Here is a 27392-nt window from a genome sequence, read left to right as displayed (position 1 = left end):
CCTTGGGGGAGTACTGAAGAGGGGAGGGGAGAGGCAGGGAGGGGAGCAGAGAAAAATGTAGAGCTCAATAAATATCAATAAAATAAAGTTAAAAAAATAATAACAAATTTTTTTTTTAAAAAAAGGAAAAAAAAAAGGAAGAAAACCCATGACCAAAAAGCAAGTTGGGGAGGAAAGGGTTTACGTGGCTTACCCTTCCATATCACTGTTCATCACTGAAGGAAGTCAGGGCAGGAACTCAAACAGGGCAGGAACCTGGAGACTGAAGCTGATGCAGAGGGCATGGAGGGGAGCTGCTTACTGGCTTGCTCCCCATGGCTTGCTCAGCCTGCTTTCTTATAGAACCCAGGACCACCAGCCCAGGGATGGCACCATACACCATAGGCTATTTCCCTTCCCCCAACACTAATTAAGAAAATGTCTTAGCTGGATCTTACGGAGACATTTTCCCAATTATGGTTCCCCCCTTTCAGTGTCTCTAGCTTGTATAAAGTTGACATAAAAGTAGCCAGGATCACAGCACAAGCCTGCAGCCAGGCTTTCTGATTCCAGATAGGAAGCAGGGAAGGGGAGCTGGTTGTGTGGCCATCAATATTCCTTTGAAGTAAACTCACTTCCGCAGATGAGAGCTTCTAGCACCTGGAGGTCTGTCAGTTAAGGGACTCACAGACAGGGCGTTACCTGTGAGGCAAAAGGGTTGCTGCAGGGGCTGCGCCTGAGCAGCGGTTGGGTTCTGCCATGGCATGTTTGTAAGTTCAGATTTTACTCTTGGGATGGCCAGGCACTGATGCAATGTGCATGTGTTTCCAACAAGAGCATCAGGATCTCCTCCACACGTCTGCCACATAGATACATGGGAAGCTGGAAACCAAAATGTGCAAGTGAGCCACAAACCATACATTTTAGATATCTGGACTGGTAACGTCCAAAAGAAATATAATGCAAACCAATGTGGTATTTTAAATGGTCTAATGGTCATGTTTCAAGAAGCATAAAGAGGAGGCTCAAGAGATGGCTCCTCAATAAGAGTCCTTGTTGCTTTTACAGAAGACCAAGGTTTGGTCCTCAGCACCCACATGGCTCACAACCATCTGTAATTCCAGTTCCAGGAGATCTATGTCCTCTTCTGGCTTCTATGGGTACTGCATGCATATGGTACACGTAGGGTAAAAGGGACAGTCAAAGAAACTCACCCTGGCCCTGAACCCAGAGCCTGTGAAAGAAACACACTTTAACGTTGAAACCAGAACCAAAGAAACACATCCTGACCCTGAAACCAGAGCCAAAGAAACACACTTTGGCCCTGGAACTAGAGCCAAAAGATTACAAAGGGCAGTTAAAGAAACACCATTTGGTCCTGAAACCAGAGCCAAATCTGTCCCTGGCCAACTGAATACAATACCAACCAATCCCTGAGCATGAAATATGTCCAATCTGAGTTTTTCTAAACCCAAGGGGGCTTGAAATCTGACCAGTTCCCTCCCTGAAAATCTTCTCCCTGGAAAAACTCTGCCCCTAAGAAGCCCTATATAAGCCCTGTGTCTGTTCAGTTGGCAGCTGTCCTCTACCCTGGCAGAGGCAGCCACTATCCTGGATTCCTCCTTCCCAAATAAATCTCTTTCTTGAAATCATTTTGGGTGAAGATCTTCTTTCACTGGCGTCTTTGCTGGAATTGCCCTTAGGCGGGCAGAGCAGAAGTAACAACTTTTTTGCCAGAGCCCTAGCAGATGCTACATTTATGCAGGGGTTGCCCATTAACAGAGTAAAGCAGAGAAGTAACATCTGGGGCTGGAGCCGAGAAGAAACCGGTACTCCTGCTGGGAAACTCCCTTGGGAGCAGAGCAGAGCTCAGTTATAAAGGCTCTCTCTCCAGGAGGAGCAGGTCCCCACTCCTGCAGGGAGACCATCCCCCACCGGATCCCAACTTCGGGGATAGCCTAACTTTCCAACAAGTCAGGATACCTTTCTCCTCACAGCAGAAACAAGGGAAATTAACATCAATAATAAAATTCATTGATCCCAATATATCTAAAGTATCATTTCAACATGTACCACAAAAAATTATTAATGAGTCAGGCATGGGGGTGCCTATCTTTAATTCCAGTACTCAGGAGGCAGAAGCAGGTGGATTTCAGTGAGTTTGAGACCAGCCTCACCTACTTAGTGAGCTTAGTCCCTCTAGAGGTGCACAGCAACACCCAGTCTCAGATAGACTACCGAATAAATGCATGCATGCATTAAAGAATGCATGAATGGAGCCAGGTGTAGCTCAATGGTGCAGTGCTTGATGCAAATCTGAGGCCTTGGGTTCCATCTCTAAGACCAAAACTGACTAAGAAAATAATGATATAATTTATCTTATAAATCTTAGCTATCAGGTATGTGATCGACATACAGACGATCAGTGTTCAAAGAGAAATGTGGATGGGGAAAGGGAAGGACCAGAGGAGAGGGAATGGTGGCTGGATTTGATCAGACACATTATATGCAGCTAGAAATTCTCAAAAAATAAAAAAGAGATGTGGCATTGGACCTGAGGTTAGTTCCCAGCAGCAGTGCAAGCAGTTCGCAACTGCCTGTAACTCCAGCCCCGGGATCTGACAGCCCTCTCTGGCCTCTACCGGCTCCACATTGGCACCACACTCACATGGACACACCCACACACATGAGTAAAAATAAAAATACAAAAATAAATTTAAAAAGCTGGGCTGTGACCAAAAACTACAGAGAAACCCTGTCTCAAAAATCAAAAAAAAAAAAAAAAAAAGCTGGGCTGTGGCGGCACACGCCTTTAATCCCAGCACTCAGCACTCAGGGGCAGAGGTAGGAGGATCTCTGAGTTCAAGGCCAGCCTGGTCTACAGAGCAAGCCCAGGACAGCCAGAGCTACACAAAGAAACCATGTCTAGAAAAACAAAAAATAAAATAAGTAAACATATAAATAAATGGAGAAATGTGAATTGTATTTTTAGAAAGTCGTGTCTAAAAAGAAGGCATTCCAACCTGCTTCAATCCCCCCACCCCCAGACAGGGTTTCTCTGTGTAACAGTCCTAGCTGTCCTGGAACTTGCTCTGTAGATCATGTTGGCTTTGAACTCACAAAATTTGCCTGCCTCTGCCTCCCGAGGGCTGGGATTAAAGGCGTGCGCCACCATCTCCCACCTATAAATTCTTAAATATAATTTAATTAAAATTATTCAGCCAGTCACACATTTCAGAAAACGCTTCAGCCACCAAAAGAAACGCCCCAGCCGGAGGCAAACCTTGAGTTTCCAACTAAAAACCGTACACTGCAGTTCTGCGTGTAGCCACCAGGTGGCGATAGAACGCTACTCTGCGCCGGACGGGTTCCATCAACGGAAGCGGAAGTGGACTCTCACCTTCCTGACTGGTTCCTCCCACTTTCTCCTCCCCCGGAAACAAAGACCCGCTAGACTCGGGTACTGAGTTCTGCGGCGGGGCGGACCGGCGGGGAGGGATGGGCGTGAGCACGGAGCCGCGGAGCCTCGCCGTGGCCGGGGCCGGGCTCGCGTCCCCAGTGATCGAAAAGGCGCGCTCTGCGCTGTTGCCGCCGCAGGACGTGGAGGACACGGTGGAGACGCTCATGGTAAGCTCGTGGAGACAGGGGGAGCGGGTCGGGAACTGCCATGTGCTTCTAGAACATTCTCGTTCTAGAACACACTACCGGTCATGGAGGCGAGCGCCACCGGTCACCCCGGGCCTCTGGCCGCCCTCCCGGTCCCGCTTCCCAGCAGGCTGCGGCCTCAGCGTCCCCGGCTCGCGAAGGCCACGCCCCCTCGGTCAGATTGGCTGCGCGGCCGGGCGCCGGGCTTCCATTGGTGGAGGCGGGGGCGGGTCCTCGCCAGCCATAGGCGGAGGCGGGGGTGCGTCGGGAGGCCGGGCGGACCTGGGTGGCGGTGCCCCTTGCTGGGAGGAGGACGCACTCCTTTTTGGTTTTTAGACAGGGTTTCTCTGTAGTTTTGGATCCTGTCCTGGAGCTAGCTTTCGTAGACCAGGCTGGCCTCGAACTCACAGAGATCCGCCTGCCTCTGCCTCCCAAGTGCTGGGATTAAAGGCGTGTGCCACCACCGCCCGGCGGGAATAGCTTTAAATTTTCTTTTACGTGTTTTTGAGACAGGGCCTCATTGTGCAGCCCTGGCTGGAGCTCGCTATTTAGACCAGGCTGGCCTCGAACTCGGAGAGCCTGGCCTGTCTCTGTCTCCAGAGTGCAGACACACTAAAGACGTGTGCTCTCCCATGTGTGACTTTTTGGAAATCTTTAAAGATAACCATGGCGGCTCCGGGATCACGTCTTTCAAAACTACTTAGCTTTTTTCCTCTGGACTGCCATTTTCTCCCTTCTGTTTATATTGGATGTAGGGATTTTGTTGGGGGTGGGGTGGTAGAAATTGTGGAACTAATTGGCTGTTGAAATGGTACTCGCCTTGTGTTTGTGTGCAGTCCTATTTGCTGATTATGCTTTTAGTTTTTAATTTGTGTGCGCGTGTGAGTGTGTGATGAGGTATGTACACAAGAGTGCAGGTCCCCAAGGAGGCCAACAGCGTGTTGGGATCCCCTGGAGCTGGAGTTACAAGTGGTTTGAGCACCCCTTCCCATATGGGTGTTGGGAACCCCATGGCCTTCTAGGGGAACACTGCTTTCTAGCCCCTTTTGACTGTTCTCCAGCCCTTTCTGATTGTTTTTGTCCATTCTCAGGCTTAGAAAATTGGAATGTTCACCTTTAAGCCATGAATAGGGTTGAACTAAAATAAATTAAATGTCTTAAAATTGGAGGTGTATTCCTGGGGTAAGGCACCTCAATATCCATCACTACAACAAATAGAACTAATCCCAGGACCCAGCACAGTGGCTGGAGAGGCAAGTAGATCTGGAGTAGTAAGACTCTGTCTCAAAACAAGTCCAACCATAGGCCCACAAAAAACTAATCCACTGAAAGAATATGCTGTACATAAACAAAAGTCACGATGCTGTTTAAGCTACCTGCTTCTTTTTTTTTTTTTTTTTTTTTTCAGTTTTTGGTTTATCTATTAGAATTGACGTTGTGGCCCGGTGGTGGTGGTGCATACCTTTAATCCCAGGAGGCAGAAGCAGGCAGATTTCCGAGTTCTAGACCAGCCTGGTCCACAGAGTGAGTCCCAGAACAGCCAGGGATACACAGAGAAACCCTGTTTTGAAAAATAAAAAGCCAAACAAAACCAAATTGGTTCAGTGGATATTTATTGGGCCAGTGTTGTGCTCGGTCCCTGTGCTGTGAAGGTGAGACATTTAAAATGCAGTTTTTGCCATCAGGTATGGAGATGAAGGATGGCAGCCTTAAAATAAAGAGGGGCAGGGCTGGAAGTCGAGCTCGTGATGGCATGCTTGCCCGCATGCATGAGGGCCTAGGCTTCGTTCCCAGAACAGATAGATACGTAGGGTGTGGTGCCTAGGAGAGCAATTCAGAGGGTGTAATTACTGTTCCTTCTTGGAACCTTGCTGGACCAAACTGCTGGAAAGAACTGGGGTGACCTTAACCTGTTCTGGGATAGGACACGCAGGGACTACTGGGCCTTATCTTGTGGGTCTCTGCTCGAGGGAGGAGTACAGCTTTCCTGTTAGGTCTGTGTTGCACACTTTCTGCACACCAGCCCCACGGTCAGGTCTTGTTTTGTTTTGTTTTGAGAGTCTATGTAGCTCCGGCTGTCATGGAGCTCAGTATGTATATCAGGTTGCCCCTCTGCCTCTTTCTCTAGAATGCTGGGTTCAGAGGTGTCTGCCACCATGCCTTGCTTCTGTGTCAGTTCTTACAGAAGCATGCAGGAGACAGGAGTTGTGTCTCCTCTTGTCTTGCACCCTTGGTCATAGGGATGATGGCCACAGCGGTCTGTTCCAGGTGTCACCAAGAGAAGTAGTGGAGCCTGACATGGGGCTTGTGAGCAGCACTGATTGAGATAGGCTAATGTCTGGGTGTTCAGAGTGAGAGGGGCAGGAGAGCAGCACCATGGCAGTGGGCGATGTGACTGTGCGGGTCAAGGAGGGACGGAGTGCTGTGGGCCGCTCCAGGGCCTCGAGCGGTAGGTGACTGTTGTGGGAGAGTTAGAGAGCAGCCACCTAACAGTTCTGATTTCCTCTGGACTAGCACTCGGGACAGATTTGCCATGTTTAGTAGTTTCTAGTACATTTGCCATTACTCATGACTTTGGCTCCGTGTTGGCTTGTTTGAGTCGGGAGCAGAACACTGTGTCATTGATGCTGCAGACTCCAATTTGCAGTTTTTAAAGATAACCCTGGCTTTAGGAGAGGGAGTAGACTGAGGGGTCAAAGATTGAGGTAAAAAGGTCATAGCAGTCAGCAGGGAGTGAGAGGTGGCCCTTTGAGCCAGGATGGGTCCAGAAGGCAGGCTGAGAGCTGGTCAGGAGCAGAGTGAACTGGTGTGGAGAAGCCCAGACTGGATAGTTGAAGAGCAGGGGTCCAACAGCTCCCACTGGGAAGCAGTTGGTGGAAAGAAGAGAGAGAGGAAGAACTCAGGTCTACAAATGTCAAGCTGGGTGGTGGTGACACACGCCTTTAATCCCAGCACTCAGGAGGCAGAGGCAGGTACATTTCTGTGAGTTCAAGGCCAGCCTGGTTCACAAGAGCTAGTTCCAGAACAGGCTCCAAAGCTACAGAGAAGAGAAACCCTGTCTCAGAACAAAACAAAACAAAACAAAACAAAACAAAACAAAATGTTGTCTGAGGCGACCCCTGAGCAGTGTCGTGTGGCTTGTCTGGAGCTCCATGAGCAGTAGTGTGTGCACGGAAGGAGGAAGCTGAAGCTGCTGACGGATGTGAGAGCCTCGCTCCGGAAGAGGACAGTGAGCAGTGGCCAGAGAAGTGAGGGAGACAGAGTAAGAGGATGGGGCTCATTGCTGGGCTGGAAGGAGAGAGGGCTCAAGAATACTCATGTGACTTCTCCTGGCCCACATTTGCAGCCCCCTGCTCGTTCCTGAATAAAGCCCTTCTTTAGAGAGTCTCTCTTGTGCAGGTTGAAGGGACGGCTAGGGCAGACCAATGGACCAGCCATCAGGACGTGGTCAGGAAGCAGCAGGCAGAGCTTGTCTCCTGGGGCTGGGGAGGGGGCAGGTGAGGGACCGTTGCACAAGTTTTCAGTTTGAACTGTTGAGTTTGAGACCCCTGTGGGCCCCTGTGGGCAGGAGGGAACACACTGGGATGGCAGAGTTTGGCTGGTGGGTCAGTGGGGTGCAGTGGGAATGGGAAATGCATGTGAACGATTGTGGGTGGGGCTGCAGACTGAAGAGATAAGAGCTGGAACAGCACTGAGGTGCAGGCAGAGGGAGGAGAGACCTGTAGCCACAGCGGGGTGAGCTGGGTGCTGGAAGAAACCAATACTGAGAGAGAGGTGGTCATTGATATCAAATGCACCCAAGAATTCAAAGTTAAGGACAGGGTGGAAGCGGGGGGGGGGGGGGCTGGGATGTGCAGACCCCAGTGAATCTGCGGGAGCCTTACTGGAGGAGTTCTGGCTAGATGGCAAGCCCAAGGCGTGGAGAGTGACTGGCACAGAGGGAATGGAGATGGTACGATTTGGCACTGGAAACAGATTCTGGAGCAGGTTTCCAGGTACAGAAGAGATGTCCAAGGAAGAGAGGGACCTGGTGTGTGAGGGGGTTGAGCCCCTCAACACTGCAGAGGCTCTGGTAAGGCTGAGCAGAGTTTTTGGGGATTGATTAGCAGAATAGTTGCATCTCTGGGGAGAGGGCATTGGCCGCCAGTAGAGATGCGCTGAGCTGCACACACTGCCTGGTTGTGCCTGCCGTCTTCGAGGAGCCCTGCTGGCCCCAGGGTGGCTGTCTCCTCCAGCGTTCAACTCTCAGAGCTTATTTAGTCCCAGTGGGCTGAACACCAACTCCAGGCGTGTTTGATGGAAGTTAGGGTGGGTTCTCTTCTCTCTAGAATGGGCACTTCTGATGACATTTGGGGTCGTGGTAATTTGATGTAATAGACTTCATAGTCATCCTAGTAAAAGCCATTAGGGGTACAGTGTGTCAGTTACTTAAAAAAAAGTAGTCTATGGCCATACCACCTGGAATGCCCCTAATCTTGTCTGATTTCGGGGGTGGGGAGTGAAATATCATTAAATGGGGGAAGAGAAGGTCTCCAGATGGGCTGTGCCAAGTGTCCTGGTTGGAGGAGAAGGAGTTTCGAGTATCTTTTCATTGCCATTGGTGACTCTGCTGCAGTCCAGCAAGGGGACAGACACTGCCATGGAAGCCCAGGGCCATGAGCTGGGGCTCCTGGGGTGTGCCAACGGGAGATACTTGAGTGTCTGAAAGGGTGCTGCCCTTCTGTATGGAGCCAGAAGATAAGGCAGCCTGTGCTGATGCAGGGCTGAGGGCGGGACCGCATGCCAGCAGTGACTGCTCTGTGCAGTGTGTGGTCCTCTGGGTCTCCGTGAGATGATGGGTAGAAGAAAGGCAGAGGGGTTTCGTTTGTTTTTGTTTTTGCTGTTTTTTTTAACACCCCCCCCCCAAGACAGGGTTCCCTGGCTGTCCTGGAACTCGCTGTCACTCTGTAAGCCAGGCTGGTCTCAACTCAGAGATTGCCTGTCACTCCTCCCAGGTGTGCGCATCCACATCCACCGCCGGCTTGAAAGGCCAAGCTCTAAGCATGGAAATTCATGGAGTACTGGAAGCTATACACAGTGGCCAAGCTTATGCTCTCCTGGGTTTTGACTTGTTCCTATAATCATCTACAGACCCTAAACCAGCTAGCCTGGGGAAGCCAACAGCTAAGACTACTCTCAGCATGAGAGCATGGTCAGTGACTCTTCAGTCAGGAGAGACAGGGACGCTTGCCGTGAAATGGACATGTTGCCTAGGGGAACCAGCGTTATAGCAGTAATAGTGAGACCAGAGAGGTCCCTTTTGCTGTGCACATTGCAGTGTTGGCTGTAGGCTTTACTTTCCCATCCTGGTGGGAAAAGCCTGGCACTTTGGGAGTAGCTCCCAACAGCCTTGTGGGAGGGGCATGATGCAGGTGGTCACAGTTCAGAGTCCGGAAGCAGAGAGCCTTGGCTAGAATGGGGTTGTGACAGGTGGAGCCTGAAGGGCTTCAGGTGCAGGTGTGGGCAAAGGAGCTGGCTTGGTGGCTAGGCTTGCTGACACCATGATCTCTTGTCTTGAAGTTACATCCGGTGATCAAGGCTTTCCTCTGTGGCTCCATCAGTGGGACCTGCTCCACCCTCCTCTTCCAGCCTTTGGATCTCCTCAAAACACGCCTGCAGACTCTACAGCCCTCAGACCTACGGTAGGCTGTTGCCCTGCTTCATAGAGGAACCGGGTTTAGCAACTTCTCAGACACAGGATTAGCCTTACAAGTTAAATCAACTTCCTTATGATAGAGAAACACAAGCCAGGCTGGAATTTCTTTTAGTTGTTGTTTATGTTTGCTTCAGACAAGAGCCTTACTGTGTATCCTGTGCCGACCTTTAACTTGCAATCCCCCTGCCTCAGTTTTCTGAGTACTGGGTCATGTGCTTTATGGATACTGTTTTCTGAAGAAAAAGTTAATATAGTTTTATGTATATACACATTATAATTTAATTTTTCTTGAGTTAGCTTGTGACATTGTAACTATGCTGCCTGGTACTGGTGCAAGCTTGTGACATTGTAACTATGCTGCTGGGCACGGGTGCAAGCTTGTGACATTGTAACTATGCTGCCGGGTACTGGTTTGTTTGTTTGTCTGTTGTAAATAGCATCCATTTTGAATGTGTTTGTGTCTCTGGAGCACTATGGGAGCTACACAAAGTGTATGTAAAGTGGTGGTTATTCCATTGCTTGTGGTGTGAATAGACAGTTAAATATGCGTGTGCCAAAATGAAGAATTCCAGGACTGCTGAGATGGGTGAGCTCTGCAGTTGCTTACTGCGAGCCTGACCACCTGAGACTGATCCCTAGGACCCACGTGGGAGAAGAAAACTGACTCTTGCAAGTTGTCCTCTGACTTTCAGGTGTTTGCATGTACACACACACACACGCGTGCGTGCGCGCTCACACACACACACACACACACACACACGATATATAATAAAAATTTAAAAGAGCAATTCTAAGATGCAGTATAGAGATTCCTGCGTATTTTAGACAGTCTTTGGTGGGAACTCTACTGTGAGGGTGTGGTCTAACAGAGTTATTTTCTTTCTGTCCATTTTGTCTCCTTCAGGTCCAGGCGTGTCGGGATGTTGACTGTGTTCTTGAAGGTGGTTCGCACAGAAAGTCCTCTGGGCCTTTGGAAAGGGATGTCTCCTGTAAGCTGCCTTTCGGTGTGGGTTCTCCCGCTTCACTCCTTTAGTGATCCTTCTTCTCCAGCTCACAGTCACTGTTAGACTTTGTAGCTCCTCCCCATCCGTGTAGCTCCTCCCTGTCTGTGTAGCTCCTCCCCATCCGTGTGTATTAGTTACCTTTCATGGCTAGGACCAGATCCCTCACAGGAGCAGCTCAAGAGAGGAGATGCTTGTCTGGGCTTGTGTGGGATGGGAGTCCATCTTGGTGAGAAAGGCATGGCAGCTGGAATACTCTCCACACTTTTGGGGGAGGGGCATGAGGAAACTAGTCACATCTCAGCAAACCAGGAAGCAGAGAGCCTTGGCCAGAAGTAGGCGGGCCTATGACATACTTCAAAGACAGTTCAGTTCCAGGGACCCAAGTCCAGCAGTCATGCCTCTTACCTGTAACATTCGTTGCCTCTCAGAACAGCGCCACCCACTGGTAACAAGGTGTTTAAACACATGGTTTGCGAAGGACATTCCCTTTCAAATCATAATCTGTGGTTTTAGTTTCCTGTGTCAGCCCTGGTCCGAAACATTCAATAGAAAATTCTGTAGGTGACCAGTCCATAAGCTTTCAGCTGTGCTTTGTTCTGAGTGAGGGATCGCTCACATCGGAGCCGTGCTCCCCACTCGCCCAGCCGTCACTCAGTCGCTGTTAGTTATCAGATCACCTGCTGGGAATCCTGAGGTTTGTGTTCGGGCAGCCTGTGTCTTACTTACGGTGCCCTCAGCACACAGGAGCACTGGTGCGGACAGTGGGATGAGCCAGAGGGAAGCTGGACGGGGCTTTCGGGGGACGGGGAAGGTAGACGATCTTAAGAAGAAAAGAAAAAAGCACTAGATTGCAGGAAAGAATGCTGTGTGTATGAAGTTGTGGAAGAGGAAAATGAAATCTAGGCGTTTTGTTGTTGTTGTTGAGACAGGGTTTCTTTGTGCACCCTGGATGTCCTGAAATCCAGGCTATTTTTGTTGTCATAGTTCAGATTGCAGAAGTTAACGGTGCAGTGTGATCACAGCCATGGTGTGTGGAAAGTTCTAGTTTAAGGTGGACAGAACACTGCATTTGTGAGTGGAGACAGGAACAGAAAATATGATCTAATTGATGGCAGCGTGGTCCATCAGAGGACACTGAGCCTGCCTGAAGACTTCAGCAAGAGATCTCCTGAAGTGAGTGACCACAAGCCACTCAGCACAAGTGAAGGATGCATTACCTACCTTTGGAAGCCGCCTTGGGCAAGAACAAGCCATACCTGTGACTGAAGCGGCTGCCATGTTTTCGGCACATTGACGTGAATGTGGAGAAAGGAAGCTGAGCCAGGGGACAGATGTGAAGCAGTGAGGCTCATCTCTAGGGTGCCCGCCCAGTGGGACCCGTGCCCAGCCTGACAGGAAGGGAGAGAGCAGACTGAAGGCCGTCAGGAAGTGCTAATGGACTGGAGGATAGCTCAGTGGTGAAGAGCATGCGTTGAGCAAACAAAGCATGTATTTAAACCTGGGCTCTATCCCAGTGCCCATGTCAGGCAGCTCACACTGCCTGTAGCTCCAGGTCCAGGGGATCCAGCGTTCTTTTCTGGACTCTGCATTGTCTCACATACGTGTCCAAACCCGTATACAGACACACATATGTACACTAAACAAAAATAAACTTTCTTTTTAAAGTAACTGCTGGGTATAACCCCAGCACTAAGGAAGCAGAGGCAGGGGATCCCCGTGAGTTAGCAGCCAGACAAGGCTACTGAGTGAGACCCTGTCTGGAAGCAGAAACAAGTGAGGCCTGGGAGGACCTTGTTGAGTCATTTATCAGAAGACGGAGAAGAAACGAGGATGTGGATGTTACCCAGGTTTGCCGAAGTGTTTCAGATCGCACGTCAAAGGACAGAATTGTTGGATCAGATCGTCCTTGAGTGCCCCTGAAGGGCTGTGGCTCCTGCAGCAGCTCAAGTGAGCTGAAGGGAGGGCACTTGGTCTTGGTTCTTTTGAACAGTTTCAGAAGTAAGGCAGCCCTTTTCTTGGTCAGGATGTCCTGGCTGTCAGCACCCCCTGCTCCTCAGTTCAGCTCTGTGGATCATCGTGGCTGGCCCCCCGTGACAGGTCCTCAGGTCAGTAGAAGCCTGACCTCACCTGGTGCCTGTGTCGATCACTGCCTCATCTTTCCCCAGGTGTTTTGTTGGCTCCAAATATCACAAGCAGAGGGAGAACAGGACAGTAAGGTGTGCAAGGGAGGCCACAGGCACACAAAGGTTATGACCGTGCCTTGTTTATAAGTGCAACTTTGTCACCTGTACTTGAACAGTTGAGACCGAAGTGCAGCGTGCATAGGGCTACCCCCTCCCAACAGATATGAGGGGACTGTTGACTTCCTCCCTGTGCCCTGTACTACCACTGATGCCTCTATTCCTAAAGTACGACTGTTAGCATGGCACCAGCTCTAAGGCTGGCATCCACTGTCTGTCAGTGTAGCCTCACCTTTGCCACCACTGGGAAAGTGGCCTGGGACAGCCACACCTTTATTTCTTCACCCAAAGGCTTTTTCTAGCCCCAGGGACTACCTTGCTGGAAGCACCAAGCATTGGTTCCCACCCTCCAGCCTTCAACCACTAAAGATGGAAAGTGATGTTTAACCACTCCCCTTGCCCCTTCAGCAGAGAGATCGCAAGGGGTGGGATGTTCGCTGACAGCTAAAGCTTGCCAAGGGGACTAACTTACCCACAGCTGTAGCTGCTCTGATACACTCCTTCTTGGCTGCTGCCTGTCCTGTCGCCGCCCCTCCTCCCACTGGTGCTCCCTCCACACTGTAAACAAGCAGCTTGCATGTGGACCACCTTCCCAGAAGGCACCTTGCAGTTTTGCGCCTTTGATTTTATCCTCCCTCCCTCTGCCTTTCCCCACAGTCCATCGTGAGGTGTGTCCCTGGTGTAGGGATCTACTTTGGCACTCTGTATTCTTCGAAGCAGTATTTCTTGCGAGGCCATCCTCCCACCGCCCTGGAGTCTGTCATCCTGGGCATGGGCTCACGCTCTGTCGCAGGAGTCTGCATGTCACCCATCACAGTGATCAAGACGCGCTATGAGGTGAGTCTGACAATTTTAGAGCCTTAGGGATCAGGGTGGTGACCACTTGTGCTCCCTGAGTGTGTAGTCTGACTCGGGGTCAAATGTGCTTAGATACCTCAGTTTCGTAGGCAGGACAAGCCACGTATGAACGAAAGCCTGGTTCCTTGGTGATGGTACGCAGCCTGAATTCTGCTTGGGCTGCTGCCCAGATGCTGATTTGCCAGTCACGTATCTGCCCTCTTTGTAGAGTGGGACTTACAGCTATGGGAGCATCTATGCAGCCCTGAGGAGCATCTACTGCAGCGAGGGCCACCGGGGCCTCTTCAGAGGCCTGACAGCAACTCTCCTGCGTGACGCGCCATTTTCAGGGCTCTACCTGATGTTTTACAACCAGACCAAAACTGCAGTGCTCCGTGGTACAGGTAAGGGAGTATATGGTTGGCGAGAGGAGTCTCTGAGAGGCTGCATTTTTGCCTTTTTCTCTGGGATAGTCATAGCATGTTAGGAATGGAGCTGCCTTAGGGTTTCTGTTGCTGTGAAGAGAACCGTAGCCATGGCAACGCCTATAGAGGAAGACATTTAGTTCAAGACTCACAGTTCAGAGATTCAGTCCATTACTATCATGGTGCAACATGATGTCATGTAGGCCGGGTGGTGGTGGTGAATGCCTTTACTCCCAGCACTCAGGAGGCAAAGACAGGCGGATCTTTGTGAGTTCGAGACCAGTCTGGTCTACAAGAGCTAGTTCTAGGATAAACAGGGCTATAGAGAAACCCTGTCTCAAAAAACAAAACAAAACAAACAAACAAACAAAAAAAACAAAAAAACAAAAAAGAAAGAAAGAAAAAAGATGTCATACAGGGAGACATGGTGCTGGAGAAGGAAGGAATGAAGAGCTAATACATTTTGACCCACAGGCAATAGGAAGTGGTCTTGAGCATGCATGAGACCTCAAGGCCCCCCACAGTGACATACTTCCTCCAAGAAGGCCATACCCACTCCAGGAAGGGAAGGCATACCTCCTAATAGTGCTATTCCCTATGAGCTTATAGGGTCAATTACATTCAAACCACCATAGGAACCAGTTTGGGGCTGGGTGTTTGGATGTCCTATAGAGTTGGGCCTTCCCTTCCTTCCTTCCTTCCTTCCTTCCTTCCTTCCTTCCTTCCTTAATATTTATTTATTTAGCCTGCATGGCTGCACACACACCAGAAGAGGGCACCAGATCTCATTACAGATGGCTATGAGCCACCATGTGGTTGCTGGGAATTGAACTCAGAACCTCTGGAAGAGCAGTCAGTGCTCTTAACCTCTGAGCCGTCTCTCCAGCCCATAGAGTTGTGTCTTCTAAAGTTAAGAGGGTAGGCTGGGTGAGACACAAAGTGTGTTTTGACAAGGCTCTGCAATAGCATGCCCTAGACACCCTAGGGACTTTAGGGCTGAAGCTTTGGGGTGCAGTCTGTGAGTGTGTTTGTCAGTGAGCACTCCGTGTGAGACAAACAGGCCAGTTTGGCAACACTGACTGCTTGGGAATTTGAGGAAGTTTTCAGTCTCCTTGCTGTGTCCTGCTACTGTCCTGAGCCCTCTATGGGTGGGGCCAGAACCACAAACTTGAGGTGCTGGTGGCAGACCTGTCCCCCAGTAAGCTTGTGGGCCAACTGCGAGCCAAGTCTGGGTGGCAGATGCTGATAGAATTAGGCAGAGTTGCTTGGAACCCATTCTGCAGAATGCGCCTGAGCTCAGTAAGCTGTCTGGATGGTGGGGAAGTGGGACTGGGAACACCCCTGGTGTTGGGAAGACTGGCTCCTCCCCCAGGGAACAGATGTGGCCCTGCAAGTCACAGTCCCGTTTTACTACAGAAATTTAAGACAGTAAGGAAATGTAGCTGTGGCTGGCCTAGAACTCACTCGCTATTATAAACCAGCCTGGCCTCAGACCCTAGAGATCAGCCAACCTCCACCTCCAGAGCACAGGATTAAGATATGAGTCACCAAGCTTAACCTAGCGTGTACACATTAATTAAAAAACTAAAGTTCCACATCCATTAATCCTTAAAAACTGGAATTAATGAATGGATACTTTTTAAATATTGGAAATGTATACTAAATCTTTTACTTTTAGTCTTTTTGAGACAGGGTTTCTTTGTGTAACAACCCTGGCTGTCTTGAAACTTGCTTTGTGGACCAGGCTGGCCTCGAGCTCACAAAAATCTGCCCTCCTCTTTAGTCCCAAATGCTGGGACTAAAGGCGTCCACCACTACCACCTGGCATATATTGAGTCTTCAGAGCCAACAGTGTCCTTGATGAATAAATTTTCCTACCTATAGTCAGTAACAAGGTGAGAGTGTTCACACCTGCACCGTCCAGTGGCGGGGGCATCCACACCCTCACCATCCAGTCGGGTGGGGGGTGTCCACACCCGCACTGTCCAGTTGGGTGGTGTTCTCACCTGTACTGTTCAGTTGGAGGATGGTCTCTCACACACTGTACAGTCAGGTGCTGCAGAACTGTCAGATAGTTTTAATTAACTATGAAGTATAATTAGCAGATCAATTGTTTTAAATCATTTTACTGAATAATGAGTTTTCCCATGACCCCAACCCAGACACATCACAGGCCTCTGGTCAGGTCTGCCCTGAGCACACTGGTTAACCCTGCCTCTCCATGTGTCTGTGCTCTTGTTCTGTTTCAGACCAGTTAGATGCTGCTGTGATGCCCCTGGTGAATTTCAGCTGTGGGATATTAGCTGGCATTCTGGCTTCGCTGGTGACTCAGCCTGCAGACGTGATCAAGACTCACATGCAGCTCTCCCCAGTGAAGTCCCAGTGGATTGGCCAGGCAGCCGCCCTCATCTTCAAGGTAAGCTGTGAAGTGTGTGCTGCTCTTGCAAACGACATTTTATCTCCAGCTTCTGACTGTAACTCTAGTTCCAACAGTCTGATCCAGATCCCTAACTTGGCAGGTAGCCCTAGTCTGTATTTTGTATGCTGCTTGGCACTTCTTTGCAATGTATAAATGGTACAGCTGGCTGGGCATGGTGGTGCACACCTTCGCCCTAGCTCTGCCATCTGTGGAAGGAGAATTATGAGTTTGAAGCCAATGTTGTCTGGGTTATAGTAGTGAGGGTCCCATCTCAAAGCAAGTCAACAAACCAGAGCAGTGAAAACAGAACCACAAACCAAACTGCTCGCAGCAACCCTGCATAAGGGAGTTCCCAGGAGAGAGCTTTTCAGCTGCCTAGGTCTGGTTTTAATCTCTGCCACCCCAGAAGAATCTTTTAATGTTCTTTCAAAAATCCCTTTACTCTTATGTTTATGTGTGTGCGTGTGTGTGCCTTTGGAGGCCAGAAGAGGGCACTACATCCCTGGTGCTGGAGTAAAAGATGAGCTGCCCTGTGGGTGCTGCAAAGCAAATTCTAGAAGAGCAGCAAGTAAAGTGCTCTCTGCTCCTGAATGCCTTTTGTTTGTTTATTTGTTTTTTTGAAACAGGGTCCACTGGCTGTCCTAGAACTTGTTAGGTAGACTAGGCTAGCCCTGAACTCAAGAGCTCCATCCGCCTCTGCCTCTACCTCTGCCTCTGGAGTGCTGGGATTAAAGGCGTGCCCAGCACTCCAGACTTTAAGTGTTCTTTTTCCAACTAAGAAGTTTCCCTAGGTAGTGCAGATCCAAAGAGGCGGACCTTAACAGTTACAGGAAAATTGGCAGTTCCTTGGTTATCTCCTTGGTTTGGTACTGCAGTTACAAATTAAGGTTCTGAAGTGGAGTAGCAAGGTCTCTGGTGATAGGGCATAACCAGTTGTGTTGCTGCGTTGCTTCTGAAGTGTTGAAATTGTTCTTATCACAGAACCATGGGCTGCGTGGCTTCTTCCATGGCAGTGTTCCCCGGGCCCTCCGTAGAACTCTGATGGCTGCCATGGCATGGACTGTCTATGAAGACATGATGGCCAGGATGGGCCTGAACTCCTGAAAGAGATGGCTGGGGAAGGAAGATCTGCCGTCCTGCTTGGTTCCTGCTGTGGGCTGCTACAGCTCCTGGAGTCAGGTGAAGCGTGGTCTGAGGAACCAGGCAGAAATGCTGTTGCCTTTAGTCCCCCATTCAGAGAGAGACCGGAGGAGTTCCTGGAGCCCCCAGAGCCTCAGAAGTGGAGTCACCAGTGCCCTCAGCTCTGGATACACTCCAGTCAATACACACAGGAGCTGGGAGGCAAGATTGGTTGTCCCACAAGGCTATATGAGAGGCATTTCTAGAGAGACCTTTGCATTTTGCTGTTTCAGCCACCTACCTCCATCACAGGACACCATAGATTTGCCTAGAAGCAAGGAATCCCACAGTAGAGAGCTTGTGGGCCTCCTGCCATGGGTGAGGGCAAGAGTCTCAAGTTAGGGAAGACTGGATCTAAGTGCTGCCGTGGACCAGTGAGATGGCTCAGCAAGGAATGTCAGCTCGTCAGGTGACCTGCAGTGGATCCCAGAAATGTCAGCTTATCAGGTGACCTGCAGTGGGTTCCAGGACTCACAGAGGAGGGACCTAGTTCCGACAAGTTGTTCTCTGACTTTCTCATGTGCACTGTGGCAAGCACCCATACCCAATAAGTGAATAAATGTAATTTTTTAAATAAAGACATCAGTGGACTGGAGACTGAGGTGACAAAAATAAATGAAAACCCAAAAACACCACCAACAATAACAACATCAACAAAAACAACACTGTACTGTTCCAATGTACTGTTTTGTTGTTTGGTTTTTTGTTTGTTTGTTTTGAGATAGGATTTCTCTGTGTAGCTCTGGCTAATCTGGAACTTGCTCTGTAAACCAGGCTGGCCTCAAACTCAGAGATCTGCTGCCTCTGCCTCTTGAATGCTGTGATTAAAAAGTGTGCACCACCACAGCCCCCAAATGTACTGTTTTAATCTGTGTTATTCTCACATTTTCCATAAAGTTCAGATGAATAACGGAAAGCATTTTGAGAACTGTTTGAAAAACAAAACAAAACAAAAAAACAACAAAAACCTAGCAGAGCGAGGAGGAGCAGGACATCAGTCCCAGCACTTGCGAGGGACAGGCAGGTGGAGCTCCGGAAGTTCCAGTTCAGCTGGGTGATCAGACCCTGTCTTCTGTTATGCCCAAATCCAAGGGTTCCCACAAAAGCCAACAAAGGAGATCGAGTCCCATATATAAAAGCAAAGAGCCTTTATTTTGATCAAGTTTGCAAACTTCGTCTCTCTGCATGTGCAACATATTGGAATATCTGGAGAGCCCTGAACTCAATTAGAATTGGGTTTTTATAGTAGTAAAGGTGGAGGCGAGGGGTCTCTGAGGTTCAGGACCCCTGATTGGCTGACATTTGTCTAGGGGTGTCCTGGTGAAGTGCTGGCAGGTGTTCCAATTTACAGTGCTTGGAATACCAGGAATTTCCTTTGAATGGTCTGCTCTTGGGTGGGAGTCGGTAATCTCGGCCTGCAGGCATTGTCTCAGGGTAAACTATTGAGACTCTAGACTCCATTTAAGAATATGAAAAATAAAGTACTTTTTAGAAAGGGGCACGAGTCATCATGTAAAAATTTATGCAGCACTGGGAAAAAAGGACTTTTAACCTCTTTAGGCCATAGCGATTAACCTCAGATTTTTTATTTAGTGTTAGAAATCCTATTGGGGTACATCCGCCTTTACAACTGTTCCTGGCAGCCTCGATACCTTGTAACAGCAAGGCTGAATAGCCCAGCCATCCATACAAGCATGCTGCCCCGCAGCCATGTGCTTGGGGCCGAGGCTGACTCTTTTTTATGAAATACACCCCTATGCTTACGGCCCTATCTCTAAAGTCTTGTAAGTGATCACAATATCAAAGTCAAAGAAGTCGTGATTTGAGTACGCCAGCGTCAGTCTAAGTCAGAACAAAGAACAACACACATTACACAGACATACAGGACAAAAACCAGGAAGGACAATGGCGCCAAACAAACCAAAGACACAGCTTCAGGTGGTAATGGTTGGAAGTAAAGAACTTCCTTTCTGCACAGACTTAGATTATCATGACTGGCCCTCACATCTTCATTTTGTTAAAACAAGTGCTGGTTGGTAAACCTATACAGTCTGTCTCATTCCCTGAAGACAGTGTTGTGCCCAGATTACAACCCCCAGAGAGAGCACCAGAGAGGCCCAGACTGTAATAAGCAAGGTTTAATCAGCATAATACAAACATATTTGGAACTCATCTCCATCCCAGTTACAACGAGGTAGAGAGGAGTTGTATCTCCTCTGTGGGGTAAGCTTTTAAAGGCATAAGTACAAAGAGAATCTTTGAAGCTGCTTTGGCACAGGTGTAAGGACTTTTGCTCCCACCCATTCTACTAAGTCAGCTTTCTCCTTGTTCTTAGAGCAAGGCCACTGTTCCTGAGTCAGGCCATCTATATCAGCCAGACTAGGTGGCTAGCTGGGCTGAGCAAAGTGTCCTTGTGCTCAGAACCTTACTGGTGGGAGAGGGGAAGGTCACTATCTTCCTGGGAAAACATTCTGCGAGGAAATTTCTTCTCGCCCTTTTGAGAATAAGGGGTGAGGGTCCCACAACAGCAGAGTGGGTTTGATGTGATTTAATTTTTGACCTGCCATTTAAGTCCCTAAAACTTAATTAGGGCCGGGTGTGATGACACACTCATTTAATCCCAGCACTCAGGAGGCAGAGGTAGGCAGACCCCTGAGTTCGAGGTCAGCCTGGTCTACAGAGTGAGTATCAGGACTGCCAGGGCTCCACAGAGAAACCTGTGTCAGGAAACCAAGGGGAAAACAAAAGCAGCTTTAGTTTACACACTAGACAGTGGATCGTAGCCAGTGTGGGGGTGCACACCTAAGGAAAGACCGCAGCCTGTGTGGGGGTGCACACCTAAGGAAAGACCGCAGCCTGTGTGGGGGTGCACACTTAAGGAAAGACCGCAGCCTGTGTGGGGGTGCACACCTAAGGAAAGACTGCAGCCTGTGTGGGGGTGCACACCTAAGGAAAGACCACAGTCTGTGGGGTGCACACCTAGGAAAGACTAGCCAGTGTGGGGGTGCGCACCTAAGGAAAGAAAGACCACAGCCTGTGTGGGGTGCACACCTAAGGAAAGACCATAGCCTGTGTGGGGTGCACACCTAAGGAAAGACTATAGCCAGTGTGGGGTGCACACCTAAGGAAAGACTAGCCAGTGTGGGGTGCACACCTAAGGAAAGACCGTAGCCAGTGTGGGGTGCACACCTAAGGAAAGACTGCAACAGTGTGGGGTGCACAGCTAAGGAAAGACTGTAGCCAGTGTGGGGTGCGCATCTGTTATCATTGGGAGCTCAGTCACCCTCCACTTTGAGACACTGTCTAAGAGGTGCAACCATGATCCTAAATTTTATTTAGAATATTCCCCTTGTAAAATCTCTTAATCCTCATTCCCAACCCACATCTCATTATCCATTATTTTGCCTTTTTGAACACATCATTTAATAATAGATTCTAGAATATTCTGCATTTTACTTACCAAAATATTTTGAGATACATTCCTGTTGTGGTGTAAGTTCAATATTTAGTTTTACCTTTTCTTTTTTGGACACTGGGTACTGCTACACCCTCAAACCCATGACCCTCTCGCCTCTCTTGCCCCAGCCTCCAGAGCGTTAGGATTAACAAGTGTGTATCACTATGTTCAGGTCGGAGCTGTTTTTCCTCTGAAGTTCTGGGAACTGAACAAACCCAGAGCCTTGTGAGGTAAAGCAAGCGATCTACCACCCAGCAGAATAAACAGAAAAGAGATAACCTGTCATCCAGATTTCTCCACATACCTCCAACATGTTTGTAATATCCTACTGGGAACCCATCAATTTTTTGGTGGTGTTCTCAAATTTAGGAAGGAACCGTTAATTTCTCCAAGGAACAGAGGGGTAGGTGAGTATGTCCCCCGGTGTTTAATAAGCTCTGACACAGATGGCCCAGGCTTAAAGCCTGTTCTTCACTTGCGTCAAAGAAATAGGAACAGTCACACCGCCCATGCTCAAGGCTGGTTGTGAGGGTGAGCAAAAGCAGTTTTCTTTTTTACTGACTGTCTACTTTTTATTTGTATAGCCATCTTTCGTACATTTGTATTTTTATAGGTGTACGATAGGACATATTTTTTTTAAATATTTATTTATTTATTATGTATACAATATTCTGTCTGTGTGTATGTCTGCAGGCCAGAAGAGGGCACCAGTTATCATTACAGATGGTTGTGAGCCACCATGTGGTTGCTGGGAATTGAACTCAGGACCTTTGGAAGAACAGGTAATGCTCTTAGCTACTGAGCCATCTCTTCAGCCCCCATAGGACATATTTTATCCTTAAACGACTGCATGGCATTCTATTGAACAGAATATGCTTACTAACTGCATTTTTCTCTTTGAACCAAAAATAATTTTATGCATAGTTTTGTCCTTTATACTTTCAAGAAAACATCCCGGAGTTGATTGCGCGTTGGTAATTCGTCCTTCAGAGACCACGTGACATCCTCCAGGTTGTGCTTGCTGTGCACAGGCCTGGTTTGCACAAACCTTCCAATAGGACTAGCGCACTTTACCGCGGAGTCACAACCCTCGGTCTCCCAGCTACTTCCGGCCCGCTCTGTATGCAACTATCGCAGCAAGGCTAGCGCGGGACTTTTCAACTTCCGCTCCGCGGGGACGTAGAGGGCTCGCTTGCTGAGTTTGCGCGTGCGCCGCAAGCCTTCTTCCGGAGGGAAAGTTCTGCCCTCTTTAGTTCAATATGCTTTGCTATTGGCTGACTGTGGTGTATTTAAGAACGTCATTTCCGGCCGCCGGTCCTTTCCGCGCTGCCCCGGGACGGGTCCATACGGCGTTGTTCTTGGTGAGTTTCTGGTGGGGTCCTCGGTACCGCCCGGCGTTACGGGCTCGACCCTACCGCTCCGTGGATGGGCGCGGACGCCCCGATGCCGAGTCTACGCGAGCGTCTTCGTTCCCGACGGCGGCGCCACGTGGTGGCCTCCCGTGAGGTGGGGCGGGCGCTCGCGCCGGGCTGCAGGCCTAGGCGGCCGCATGCTGGGAAAGTGCTTGTGAGGCGCGTAGAGACAGATCCGGAGCTGCCGGCCACGGTCTCGAGCTACGAAAAACCTGAAACACCCCAAACATGGCTGCCTTTGCACAAGTCGTTGATATCTGTGTGCCTGTGGAAGCGCTAACTTTCGATTGGCTATTTTTTCTGTGTTCTCTTTCTGCCACAAGGTCTGATGAACTTGTGTGGTAGGTGGCCGAGGAAATTGAAAGGGATAGAGTACGAATCCATCCACTTAGCTTGCCGTGCCTGGAGGCTCAGGCCTTTAATCCCCTCTCTCTGGAGGCGGGGGGAATTTGAGTGCTAGGACAGCCCGGACGACATGGAGACCTAGCCTCAGAAAAGGAGTAGGAAAACATACATTTTTGCTCTTCTAGGTTCCCGACGTAACTTAAAAGGGAAACTTACACAATGTCCGGAGCCCTTGATGTCCTGCAGATGAAGGAGGAGGATGTCCTCAAATTCCTCGCTGCAGGAACCCACTTAGGTGGCACCAACCTCGACTTTCAGATGGAGCAGTACATCTACAAAAGGAAAAGCGATGGTCAGTTACCGTCTTTGATAACTCGGGTCGATTTCTCTTAAGTCTCCGACTGCCCTGCTGGGGGCAGTGCCGATACTGAGTGCTCTGTTGGGACACTGGCCTGTATGTCGTTTGGAGGAGTGCCGCAGCTGGCTGGGGTGTGAGTTAGATCCTGGCGGGCGCGTGAGAGGATGGCAGGATATGTTATTTCCTACGATACACCCTATGTCACAGACGGAGTCATCGGGATCGACTGTGTAGTTTTAGTGGGAAGTGGAATGAGCAGTGGGGATACACAAGATGTGAGGAGGAAGATTGGCAGGATGGGTTGTAGAAAGGGACGGGTGTTACGTTCACTAGGCACCTGAGGGAGAATCGAGTGTTGTAAGGGATTGGTAGGATGGATTAGAAGTTCAGGCAGTGGTCCAAAGGGTAGAGGACATGATGGAGGATTACCCCATGGAACTGAAGCTGCACACTATTAAAGCTCAGGGTGGAGGCCTCCTGGGCCGGTGAACTTCTGAGTGTCGGAAGTGTGCTACATGAACAGATGGCAGGATTTTCGCTAACACCAGTAGAGCTAGCCTCTGTGACTGGAGTTTGGTAGTGGTCTCTGCCACATCCATAGTCTGCCTTCCTTCAGAGTGTCCGTTTGTTCGGCCAGCTTAGCAAATTCATCGGGGCACTGGGCTCAATCCCTAACCATCATTTGTTGCCAGGTAGACTTGGGAGGCAGTCGGTTAGTTGTCTGAGCTCTCGGCCAGCCTGGCCTTCAGAGTGCCGGGGTAAAGCAGTCCACTTGTCTTCACGTAGGCATCTATATCATCAATCTGAAGAGGACCTGGGAGAAGCTGTTGCTTGCAGCCCGGGCTATTGTTGCCATTGAGAATCCTGCTGATGTCAGCGTCATCTCCTCCAGGAACACTGGGCAGGTGTGTAGAACAGAGGCCAAGTTTTGGGTCGTGGCAGTAATCCATAGAAAGAAAGGCAGATCCAACGTGGATACCCCAGGAGGTCACTCTCCCTGGGCTCTGTCCTAGTGGCCTAGGGGAGCATAGGCACTGCCCGTGATGTACAGTCCCTTTCCACGACGTTGGAGATGAAGCTGGGCTTCGTGCCTGCGCCTGCATATTCCTACGGCTTCTCAGAGTCCTGAGGACGATGACTGAGGAGACAAACCATGCAGGAAACAGTCCTCCCTCCGCCTTCAGTGGTGGGCATAATGTCAGCCGCAAAATACCTCCCTTTCCCTTTGCGCTTGATCCTTGTACAGGCTCCTGCAGGTTCTTCAGGGTTTTTAAGTTATTTGCGAACTTTTGTTTCAATTGTAAAAAATGAGGAAGTGTATCTTTCCTGTTAAGAAAGTTAACAGTTTTGTTACCTGTATGCTGGCTGAGTTGGTGAATATTCAATTTATCTTAAGGTTTGAGAGAGTTAAATACTGACAAAGTGTTCTGTTGGAATGTTGCAGTAAAGGTCCTGTGAGTGTGGTTCCTGAAGAGTAGAGCTGTTGTGGAACAGGATAGAATATGGTTTAGTAACTGTTCCTCCCTGGGAAGTGTTTGTGGTACTTGGATAGAGCAGAAAGACCATCTGGAGGGAGTCAAGAAATCTCCAGGGTGAGGGGGCAGGCAGATCTCTTAAAAATAGCAAGGCTACCCAGTTGAGACCCTGTATGTCCCCACATGTGAGGGCAGAGATACACCCAGTGTTCTTACAGAGGCCCTGGGTCTGGTTGCCAGCACTCAGTCATCCCTAACTCCAATCCAAAGACTCCAGCACCTCCCGGCCTCCGTGTGCATGGGTGCCGTGCTTGTATGCATTGCACATGAGCCACTCAGACATTAACTGTAAGACGAAAAGGAGGGAGAACATTTGCACTTGTCTATTTTGTGATATATTTTGCCAGAAGCCACAGGTGTTTGCTACGGGCCTGTCTGACCTTTGCGGGACTTGGGTCATGTGACCTGCTTCTTAGATGAGGAGATGGGATGTGCAGGTGTTGCAGTTAGCCTGAGGAGAGTGAAGCCATGCTTGAAAATACTGACTCAAGATCTCTTAAAGCGAGCGGTGCTGAAGTTCGCTGCCGCCACTGGAGCCACTCCAATCGCTGGCCGCTTCACCCCAGGGACCTTCACTAACCAGATCCAGGCAGCCTTCAGGGAGCCACGGCTTCTGGTGGTGACCGATCCCAGGGCTGACCACCAGCCCCTCACAGAGGCGTCTTACGTGAACCTGCCCACCATTGCCCTGTGTAACACAGACTCACCTCTGCGCTACGTGGACATTGCCATCCCCTGCAACAACAAGGTAGAGTTTATGACGAGCACTCTGGGAAACCTTTCTCGTTTCTGTGCACATTGTTAGAGCTTGGAGTCAGGTCACAACCAGGCCGATGAACTCGCAAGTGTAGGTAGTGTGCTAAATGAGGGGCAAGGTTTCGCTAACCCCCACTCTGTCCCGTGAGTGGAGCTTGATAGTAACCTTTGCTACAAGCATGACAGTGTACCTCTATGATATAGGCCTGGGTTTCTCCAATGGATTTTAGAGCTTTCATTAATTTGGGGGGATTGTTATGCCTGCATGTATGTCTGTACCAATGTGTTCCTGTGCCCAGGAGGAAGTGGGGACAGATTTGTGTTTGTGGTTGGCCAGGTGTTTTAATGGCTCTCTCTCACTCTTCCAGGGAGCTCACTCAGTGGGCCTGATGTGGTGGATGCTGGCCCGGGAAGTACTCCGCATGCGTGGCACTATCTCCCGGGAGCACCCATGGGAGGTTATGCCTGATCTTTACTTCTACAGAGACCCAGAGGAGGTAAGGCAATGCCTGTTGCCACTAAGTGAATGGGACACCTTGGTCTGTTCAGTGAAGCTAAATTTGTCCATTATGATCTTTTTAACAACTAGATTGAGAAGGAAGAACAGGCTGCTGCTGAGAAGGCCGTGACCAAGGAGGAATTTCAGGGCGAATGGACTGCACCAGCTCCTGAGTTCACTGCTGCTCAGCCAGAGGTGGCTGACTGGTCTGAGGGTGTGCAGGTGCCCTCGGTGCCCATCCAGCAGTTCCCTACTGAAGACTGGAGTGCCCAGCCAGCTACTGAGGATTGGTCAGCAGCTCCCACAGCGCAGGCCACCGAGTGGGTTGGAGCCACCACTGAGTGGTCCTAAGCAAAGGAAAAAAAGGTGGAAGGAAAATAAAGTTTCTACAGGCTGTCTCTCAAGTGCCTGGGTTGCTGTTGCGGGGTCTAATGGGCACTGGGTAAAAGGTGATGGAAGTGAACTCACGGGCATGGGGGAAATTAGTGATCTGGTTTTGTTTTGTGAACAGGTTTTAGGAGAGGGTAAATACAATTAGAGAACATTAGCGTTCTACTTTAAATTAGAGGTTGCCTTTAACAAGCTGCTGGGTGCCTGTAGAAATTGCATAGGTGAGATCAGGTATGGTGTTTTTGATACAGGGTCCCTGTTCTAGCTCCCTCAAGCACAGAGTTCTTCTGGGGTGAAGATATAAGGTTGGTGCCACTGGGTTCTGTGTCCTGTAACAATTAACACTTAACAGTTTGACACTTCCGCACAGAACTTGTCCAGTGGCCCTGAGGTACTGATACCAAGCAGTTAGCCTCACTAGTTTTGGCAGCAGAATGGGCTAGTCTGCTGACGCTGTGCACTGTGGGAATTAAGAGTGACTTCCTGTCAGCTGGAGTGGTTTTGAGGGCAGAACTGCACCCTCCCTGTTGCTGTCAGGTCATCTGTGCTGTGGCGCTAGTAAGTCTAAGCTCCCAGTTCTTAATTTTTGATTTTTTGAAAGACAGAGTTTCTCTGTAGCCTTGACTGTTCTGGAACTTGCTTCAGACACCAGGCTGGTCTCAAACTCAGAGATGCTGACTCTGCCTCCCAAGGACTGGGATTAAAGGTGTGCACCACCTGACTAAACTCCCAGTATTTAAAGCGTGGCGACTAGAGGAGGGCATAAAGTGTACTGGGTTTGTATGTTCCTGATCTGGGTCGTGGGAACAGAACTGATCCTCGTGGAGCCTGCTCCTTAGCTTTTCTCTCCCTGTGGTCCTTGCTGGGGTAAAGTGCAGTCGATGGTTGTGTCAGGACTGCAGCTCAGTAGCTCACAGCTGGCACCGGGCCTGGCTTAGGATGTGTGCGCACAACAGCCAAGGTTGGCACTGGTTCTATCAGTTTGAGCAATGCTGGCTACAGATTCTGCTTTTGTAGTTTTGATGTGAAGATTTTCTGCAGTTCACTAAATATTAATAAGTGAGACATAAATTTTGCCCTTAGAGACTATTAGGAAATTGTTGGACCAGGTCAGCCTGAGCTGAAGATCGTGGTGGGCCTGGTGGTGGGGTGGTAGTGGTCTGTAATTGCAGCACTGGGAAGCTGAAAAGGAAAAGCACTTAGGTGGACTCCAACTT

The 27392-nt window shown here is 49.5% G+C and overlaps 2 protein-coding genes and 3 non-coding genes across 6 annotated transcripts; all 5 read left to right on the top strand.

Moving 5' to 3' along the window:
- Nucleotides 1-3428: 3428 nt before the first annotated feature.
- On the top strand, nt 3429-18269 carry Slc25a38 (solute carrier family 25 member 38). Of its 2 annotated transcripts, none has more exons than XM_085689048.2 (7): nt 3429-3606; nt 9184-9305; nt 10224-10308; nt 13221-13400; nt 13630-13804; nt 16075-16241; nt 17226-18269. In XM_085689048.2, exons 1-7 carry the CDS (start codon nt 3478-3480, stop codon nt 17346-17348), a joined length of 981 nt encoding a protein of 326 aa, XP_085545174.2. In that variant the 5' UTR covers nt 3429-3477; the 3' UTR covers nt 17349-18269. The 2 variants fall into 2 exon arrangements, with proteins under 2 accessions (XP_085545174.2, XP_048279525.1); XM_048423568.3 differs by lacking the exon at nt 3429-3606 and adding an exon at nt 7465-7696.
- Nucleotides 18270-22147: 3878 nt separating this feature from the next.
- On the top strand, nt 22148-26189 carry Rpsa (ribosomal protein SA). Its single transcript, XM_087905145.1, has 6 exons — nt 22148-22241; nt 22823-22989; nt 23782-23900; nt 25033-25278; nt 25655-25783; nt 25876-26189. The coding sequence occupies exons 2-6, from the start codon at nt 22857-22859 to the stop codon at nt 26134-26136; spliced, it is 888 nt and encodes a 295-aa protein (XP_087761271.1). The 5' UTR covers nt 22148-22241; nt 22823-22856; the 3' UTR covers nt 26137-26189.
- Nucleotides 23439-23592, top strand: LOC125393808 (small nucleolar RNA SNORA62/SNORA6 family). The gene has a single exon (XR_007229961.1). It is a non-coding gene; the product is annotated as a small nucleolar RNA SNORA62/SNORA6 family (small nucleolar RNA).
- Nucleotides 23962-24163, top strand: LOC125393807 (small nucleolar RNA SNORA73 family). Its single transcript, XR_007229960.1, has one exon. It is a non-coding gene; the product is annotated as a small nucleolar RNA SNORA73 family (small nucleolar RNA).
- LOC148122193 (small nucleolar RNA SNORA62/SNORA6 family) lies at nt 25321-25465 on the top strand. Its single transcript, XR_015737778.1, has one exon. It is a non-coding gene; the product is annotated as a small nucleolar RNA SNORA62/SNORA6 family (small nucleolar RNA).
- Nucleotides 26190-27392: the final 1203 nt, after the last annotated feature.

Source organism: Myodes glareolus, chromosome 4 (genome assembly GCF_982192425.1).
Source record: "Myodes glareolus chromosome 4, mMyoGla1.1, whole genome shotgun sequence".
In the NCBI taxonomy this organism is placed as follows: domain Eukaryota; kingdom Metazoa; phylum Chordata; class Mammalia; order Rodentia; family Cricetidae; genus Myodes; species Myodes glareolus.
Note: the sequence above shows the minus strand (reverse complement) of the source record. Positions and strands in the feature narration are given on the sequence as shown.

Bases quoted from the DNA above. Each gene is read 5' to 3' on its own strand.
- Rpsa (XM_087905145.1), top strand. From the start codon at position 22,857: ATGTCCGGAGCCCTTGATGTCCTGCAGATGAAGGAGGAGGATGTCCTC. The intron at 22,990-23,781 runs GTCAGTTACCGT...GTCTTCACGTAG, and splicing joins CTACAAAAGGAAAAGCGATG to GCATCTATATCATCAATCTG. The intron at 25,279-25,654 runs GTAGAGTTTATG...TCACTCTTCCAG, and splicing joins CCATCCCCTGCAACAACAAG to GGAGCTCACTCAGTGGGCCT.
- Slc25a38 (XM_085689048.2), top strand. From the start codon at position 3,478: ATGGGCGTGAGCACGGAGCCGCGGAGCCTCGCCGTGGCCGGGGCCGGG. The intron at 9,306-10,223 runs GTAGGCTGTTGC...TGTCTCCTTCAG, and splicing joins CTACAGCCCTCAGACCTACG to GTCCAGGCGTGTCGGGATGT. The intron at 13,805-16,074 runs GTAAGGGAGTAT...GTTCTGTTTCAG, and splicing joins TGCAGTGCTCCGTGGTACAG to ACCAGTTAGATGCTGCTGTG.